The sequence below is a fragment of the Malania oleifera genome, chromosome 13 (genome assembly GCF_029873635.1).
Source record: "Malania oleifera isolate guangnan ecotype guangnan chromosome 13, ASM2987363v1, whole genome shotgun sequence".
In the NCBI taxonomy this organism is placed as follows: domain Eukaryota; kingdom Viridiplantae; phylum Streptophyta; class Magnoliopsida; order Santalales; family Ximeniaceae; genus Malania; species Malania oleifera.
The window spans coordinates 85,716,399-85,724,185 of record NC_080429.1 but is presented as its reverse complement, the minus strand read 5'-3'; the positions used below and the strand labels follow the sequence as shown (position 1 = coordinate 85,724,185).

Sequence of the window (7,787 nt, the reverse complement as noted above, 5' to 3'; positions counted from 1 at the left end):
AAAGGTACGATTTAATGAAATTGTCTATTTCAAATATATTTTTCCTATATACCTTTACTAATAGTAAGATTGTATTTACATTTAAACTCCATCCTATTATTAGATTTTTTTAACAAATATGTAAAATTATAAATTATTAATTTCAATCCATTTGCATACCAAAAAGATCATTACTTATTTCATATATATATATATATATATATATAAAAATGTATATATTAGTTGAGCAGTTTTACAAGAGAAAAAATAAATTTATTTATATTTTATTTTTAAACTAAATATAATATATATATATATATGAATAAAAAAATTAAAAATTAAAAATTAAAAATATTAATATATATAATATATATATTATTTTTTTTCTTCTATATTATCTCGCTGCAGAGCGAGGGTAGTTTTTCTAGTTAGCCTTCAATTTTTAATATTTTTATTCATATATATATATATATATTATATTTAGTTTAAAAATAAAATATAAATAAATTTATTTTTTCTCTTGTAAAACTGCTCAACTAATATATAGATTTATATATATATATATATATATATATATATATATATATATAATTTTAAAATCCAAAGCAAAAAGAAAAAAATATAACACAAATGCTCCAACGCGCGCACAAATTGTGGGGGCGGCGCGTAAGCCAGGATGGCTCTACCGCTCTAGTAGCTTCCAGAATGTAGAAGATGGTTTGTAGTAGTTTCTAGGCCTTCTCCTGCCCTTTCCTCTCCAGATGTCTCTCTTGGCTTAACAAAAGGACACTCCAGCACTCTCTTTGTACACAACAGAACAACAAAGGCCGAGCGAGAAAGATCAGACTCTGATTAATCAACAACTTGCAGCGATACAGTTCAATCTTCATCAATCACTCTTTCACATCTCCTGCGTATATTGTTCGTGCAAGGTTCGTATAAATGGCTTCTTTTTCCTCTGTTTTTCTTTTTGCTGCAGTTTATCTGTAATATGTATATAGTTCTCTTTGTTAATCAGAATTCGATCTCCTCCTTTGCTTCTTGAAGTCCAAGTTTCCATTTGGTTGTCTAAGTTTTAGTGCCGACTTGTTTGATTGATCTCTGTTAGTCATTTACGTTTGAAATTCGTTGTTATCTACCAAGAACAAATAGGACTCGCTATTACTGGTTCCGTCAATGATTTAGTTAGGCCCTCATAAAACTGTTTTGATGATGATGATGATGATGCTGTTCATTGAAGAAAGAGAAGAACCGTTGTGTTCTTCCCATTTTCGTCTCCAAAATTTTCAATCACATGAAGCATTTTTTGGTTTTGTCTGTGCTTACCCCCTTTATTCTTGTCTACGTTACATTTGGGTATTACTTTAATATTTCTCATTTATTGCTTTTGGAAGCTTAAATTCGTACCGATCTGAGAAGACTACTCTCAAATCTCCTGTTGAAAAAATTAATTAATTCAGAATCCCTGAACCAAGAGATTCAAGATTTTAATTTGCCAATAACACAAACGGCATTTCGAACTTTTGGACAGTGGAACGGCAATAGAAACTGAGGACACCAACACCGTTCTGACAAAGCGATGCGGAACATCGAGTAGCTGTATTTAAATTTAGATATAATATGTTTTTTTATTTTCAATCCCTGAGTTTGGTGTTACGGATTTTAGGTTTTAAATTTAGATATAATATAATACAAAATTATATAAAATTTCTTTTGAATTCACACAGCCGAAATTTATGCTTTCAAATACTATTTAATGTCCATTTGCTTTTGGTTCTGATGTGTGTTTTCTTACTACAGTCTTCATAGTAATACCAAGAAGCAACAATGAATCCCGATAAGTTCACTCACAAAACCAATGAGACTCTTGCGGGGGCTCATGAACTAGCAATCAACTCTGGTCATGTACAATTTACTCCCCTCCATATTGCTGTTGCTTTGATCTCCGACCCCAATGGCATTTTCTGCCAAGCAATTGCAAATTCTGGTCTAGGTGAAGAGTCTGTGAAGGCTGTTGAGAGGGTTTTCAAACAAGCGATTGAGAAAATCCCATCTCAGACCCCTCCCCCTGATGAAATTCCTGCCAGTACCTCTCTTATTAAGTTGATCCGGCGAGCCCAATCCTATCAGAAAACAGTAGGTGACTCTCATCTAGCCATTGATCAGTTGATTCTCAGCCTTATTGAAGACTCACAAATTAGTGACCTCTTTAAAGAAGCTGGGGTGAGTGCTTCAAGAGTGAAATCTGAGGTTGAGAAGCTTCGCGGAAAGGAAGGAAAGAAGGTTCAAAGTGCTTCTGGAGACGCTACTTTCCAGGCTTTGAAGACCTATGGACGCGATCTTGTGGAGCAGGCAGGGAAGCTAGATCCTGTCATTGGCCGGGATGAGGAGATCAGGAGAGTTATTAGGATCCTTTCAAGAAGAACCAAAAACAATCCGGTTCTTATTGGAGAGCCAGGTGTGGGTAAAACAGCCGTGGTGGAAGGCTTAGCTCAGAGGATTGTAAGAGGGGATGTCCCAAGCAATCTTGCTGATGTGAGGCTTGTTGCATTGGATATGGGTGCCTTGGTTGCTGGAGCCAAGTACAGAGGAGAATTTGAGGAGAGATTGAAAGCTGTTTTAAAAGAAGTGGAAGAGGCTGAAGGGAAGGTAATCTTGTTTATTGATGAAATTCACCTTGTTCTTGGGGCTGGTAGAACTGAGGGTTCTATGGATGCTGCCAACCTGTTTAAGCCTATGCTTGCTAGAGGTCAGTTACGGTGCATTGGGGCTACAACCCTTGAGGAATACAGGAAGTATGTGGAGAAAGATGCTGCATTTGAGAGACGTTTCCAGCAAGTTTATGTTGCGGAGCCTAGTGTTCCTGACACAATAAGCATCCTTCGGGGACTAAAGGAGAGGTATGAAGGTCATCATGGTGTTCGAATTCAGGATCGAGCTCTTGTTTTTGCTGCCCAGCTATCCAGTCGATACATTACTGGTATGTGCAGATAATTGGTTTGTTATATTTATCTGTAGCTCGAGCTTCTGCCATTTGATTTTAATTTATGAGGGCAACAACTATCTTTTTTGGTACAATAGTCAATTTTCTTATACGTTAATTGTACTTTGTGGCAATGTGATGTGAAAACAGTCAAAACACTAATTGTTAAGTGCTTTGCCTTGCCTAGGGCGTCATCTTCCAGACAAGGCAATTGACCTAGTTGATGAGGCTTGTGCAAACGTGAGAGTTCAGCTCGATAGCCAGCCTGAAGAGATTGATAACCTTGAAAGGAAGAGGATTCAGTTAGAAGTTGAACTTCATGCTCTTGAAAAGGAGAAGGACAAAGCTAGCAAAGCCCGTTTAGTTGAAGTGAGTATACCAACCTTGACTAATATTGCAGATACGCGGGATCTATTCGCTATTGTTCAATTGCTATATCCCTTTCATTCTAAATTGAATTCAATTGTTATTGTGTCAGGTTCGGAAAGAGCTTGATGATTTGAGAGACAAACTACAGCCTTTGATGATGAAATATAGGAAGGAGAAAGAAAGAATTGACGAGATTCGGCGGCTTAAGCAGAGGCGAGAGGAGCTCATTTTTGCTTTGCAAGAGGCAGAGAGAAGGTACGATTTGGCGAGAGTTGCTGATTTGCGGTATGGAGCAATTCAAGAAGTGGAAGGTGCCATTGCGAAACTTGAAGGAAGCGCTGAAGAAAATTTAATGTTAACGGAGACTGTTGGACCAGAACATATTGCTGAAGTGGTAAGCCGCTGGACTGGCATACCCGTTACAAGGCTTGGCCAGAATGAGAAAGAGAGGTTGATTGGACTTGCAGAGAGGTTGCATACGAGAGTGGTTGGACAAGACCAAGCTGTTGATGCCGTAGCAGAGGCTGTGCTGAGGTCAAGAGCTGGATTGGGAAGGCCACAACAGCCAACTGGTTCATTCCTTTTCTTGGGTCCAACTGGGGTTGGTAAAACTGAGCTTGCCAAGGCTCTTGCTGAGCAACTTTTTGATGATGATAATCTCCTGGTAAGAATGGATATGTCAGAGTACATGGAGCAGCATTCAGTTTCAAGGTTAATTGGTGCTCCCCCTGGGTAAGTAGTTGACTATGTTTTTATTTGATCCTACTTGAGAATGCTCATCCTTAATGAGACACTGATCAAATGTTTGAATAAGCCTTGGATTTGGAGTTATATTGGACTTGGATATGATGTATTATAAAATTATATTAAAATTTATTTAAATTCACTTAAAACTAATTTTAAGATCTGAAATTCATGCCTTCGAATGTAGCATGAGTGTGATTTCTTACTCTTGCTATTATTATCTTTAGATATGTTGGGCATGAAGAAGGTGGACAACTCACAGAGGCAGTGCGGCGGAGACCATATAGTGTTGTGCTATTTGATGAAGTAGAGAAGGCTCACATTTCTGTTTTTAATACCCTTCTTCAAGTTCTGGATGATGGGAGGTTAACAGATGGTCAGGGTCGTACTGTGGACTTCAGCAATACAGTGATCATCATGACTTCGAACCTTGGAGCAGAGCATCTCTTGGCGGGATTAACAGGCAAATATACATTGGAAAAAGCTCGGGAATGGGTCATGCAAGAGGTAAAATGTTGAAGAGGTGTCTCATTACACATTGACAATTTATTCCTCGTCTTGGGCTGCAGTACATAACCATTTTCTCTCTTCTGTTATTTAACAGGTTAGGAAGCACTTCAGGCCTGAACTGCTAAATCGGCTGGATGAGATTGTGATATTTGATCCACTTTCACATGAACAACTTAGGAAAGTTGCCAGGTTACAAATGAGGGATGTTGCAAGCCGCCTGGCTGAAAGGGGTATTGCCTTGGGTGTGACTGATGCAGCTTTGGACTATGTCCTGGTAGAGAGTTATGATCCGGTAAGTGTATATTTCATTCCCAAGGATAAACTGTTGCTGCTTTCTCTTTTCCTCTTCCATTTCTTGGGAAGTTTAACTGTGTGAGCTGCTAAATTTAGGTTTATGGAGCAAGACCTATCAGAAGATGGCTGGAGAAGAAGGTGGTGACGGAATTGTCAAAAATGCTGATAAGGGAGGAGATAGATGAGAACTCGACTGTGTATGTTGATGCTGGGCCAAATGGGAATGGTTTAGTGTATCGGGTTGAAAAGAATGGAGGACTTGTCAATGCAGCCACAGGCAGAAAGTCGGACGTATTGATACGCATACCCAATGGACCGAAGGATGATGCTGCTCAAGCAGTGAAGAAGATGAAAATTGAGGAAATGGATGAGGAAGATATGTTCGAGTAAATAGATCGTTTGTTTAAGGAAAAGCGGGTTATGGTCGCTGCTGATCTAAGTTGTAGTGTTTGGTTAGATTTCTGTTGCTGTGTATCTTTTATGTAAATTTTGATATTTGAAGTGCCCATAGTGAATGGGGGTTTACCACCCCAGTTTGTTTTCCAAGTTAAATATGCCATTTGATGATCCAAAATTTTGGAACCATGGATCTCTTTTGAGTAGGAGGGATGAAAACGCTGCTGATCTAAGTTGTGTATGGTTAGATTTCTGTTGTGCATCTTTTATCTTTTATGTTGTAGTGTAACATGCCATTTGATGATCCAAAATTTAGGAGCCACAGATCTGTTTTGAGGAAGGATGAAGACACAAATTTTGTTGAATGGTGATTATTTCTATATTATTAATTGGGTATAATCTTGGAACATCTGTTTGTGAAAATGATATTTCACCTGCTTATGAAAACTACAAAAGAGAACCTTTTAAGGTTTAAATTTAAAGGCACCTTTTATGTTTTTGAAAATTACAAAAAAGAAAACTCTTAAGGTTTAAATTTAATGATAATTTTAGTCTTACATAAATTGATTATTGGTGGATCATTAAGTATATATGAAAAATGAATAAAATGATAATTTTATTTTGTTTAATTTGTTTGTAGTTAGATAATTTAAAAGAAAATGATATTAATTTAATAAATTAAGTTAAAAAAGTGTTCAGTAAATTATATTTTGAAAATTGAATTTATAAATAAATTGGATATATAGTTTTCGAGTTAATATTGATTTGGGTCAATTAATTGATATAAGCCTAATAACATAATTAAATTATTATTTTAAAATTTTTTTAAAATATTTATATAAATAAATAATTTAATAGTTCAGAAAAATACTTCAATAAATTGATTATTCTAAAATTTATTATATATAATTTAATATGTAAAATAAATGAATAAATATATTTTTAAAATTAAAATATAGTTAAAAAATCAACTTATCAACTAATTGATTAAATTGTTATATAGTTGAATTAATATTTATTAACATAGTAACTTGGTTAAAATTTAAAAAAGATTGGTGAATTAGTTAGATCAAAGGTTAATTAATTAATATAAATTTAGGTGTTTTTTTTTTTATATATTTAACACTTATATTTTATACAAAAAATAACTAATATTTAACTTATAATTTTAATTTATGAAGTTTGAATTTTGAAATTTTAGTTTATGTTTTTTTAGCATTATGGTTGATAGGTTACTTAAATTTAAGATTATTGAATTATGTTTTATTTATTTTATGATTGTTTAATCATTAAAATTTTATGAAATTACATTTAACAAGCATTTCATAATAGTATAATTATTAGGCATTTTTTATGATTTATTAATAATTTTTATTTATATAATTTTAAAAAAATTAAAATAATAATAAATTTATTTTGTCATGCTTACATCAATTAATTGATCCAAAACTATTGAACCGGCCAACTATTCAATTCAAGAATCGTTTGAGTTTCCAATTTGCTTATTCAATTTTCAAGACATTATACTGACCAATTTTTTCAATTTACTTCATTTAATTTGATATCATTTATTTACATGTATATATTTAAAAAATTATAAAATTATAATAAAATAATTTTGTCATACTTATGTCAATTTGTTGATTCAAAGCGATTGGACCGGTAAATTATTCAATTCGAGAATAAGTTAAATTTCCAATTCGTTTATTTAGTTTTCAATACATTACATAGGCCAATTTTTTTCAATTTAATTTATTTAAGTCAATAACATTTATAATATTATTTTATTAAGAGCAAAAATTCATTTTTCCACATATATTTAACAATTGACCAACGATCACTCGCTTAGGGAGTTTTCTAGTAGTTTTCAAGAACAAAGGAGGTGGAGTGTCATATTTAAAAAACTTAGGGGGTATTGTTGAATTTTTCCCATTCTAATGTGAATGTATTTTTGTTCTATTTATAAACATAACAATAAACATGGTAAACAAATTCCATGATTTGCTATGTAAAAAGCACCCTTATAAGCATGGTGTTAAATTTTTACAAAATTATCAAAATTTTCTTTAAAATTTTGCTTTCTGTCATCCTCGAAATGAAAATGACAGTCAATTTCTATCTTGATTAATTTCCATTGAAGTTTCAACTGAAATTCATCAAAATCTTGAAATTTTGGTGAAATTTATCAAAATTTAACTATATGAAATTTCCTTAGAATTCAAAAGGCAAAGTGAAAATTCTCTTATAGTTTATTTTTATTATTGAAACAAAAGATTATTACAAGCACTTTTGAAATTAAATAAAAAATCAAATATTCAACAACGTCATTCATGCCTAAATTATCTTTATTTATATAATAAATTGTATATAACTAATTTCTGAATTCTATTTATATTAACCTAATATGTTTAATACACATATTATATTACAACTATTGCACCTCATACATAAATAGATATATTCATGAATTGGTAATATATTAGTCCTAAAACTTACATTGTTATGCATAGTA

General features: G+C 33.1%; 1 protein-coding gene across 1 annotated transcript; it reads left to right on the top strand.

Annotated features, from left to right (window-relative positions):
* The first annotated feature begins 602 nt into the window (after nt 1-602).
* Nucleotides 603-5,464, top strand: LOC131145533 (chaperone protein ClpB1). Its single transcript, XM_058094673.1, has 7 exons — nt 603-911; nt 1,780-2,959; nt 3,150-3,331; nt 3,441-4,063; nt 4,303-4,582; nt 4,680-4,877; nt 4,976-5,464. The coding sequence occupies exons 2-7, from the start codon at nt 1,807-1,809 to the stop codon at nt 5,267-5,269; spliced, it is 2,730 nt and encodes a 909-aa protein (XP_057950656.1). The 5' UTR covers nt 603-911; nt 1,780-1,806; the 3' UTR covers nt 5,270-5,464.
* Nucleotides 5,465-7,787: the final 2,323 nt, after the last annotated feature.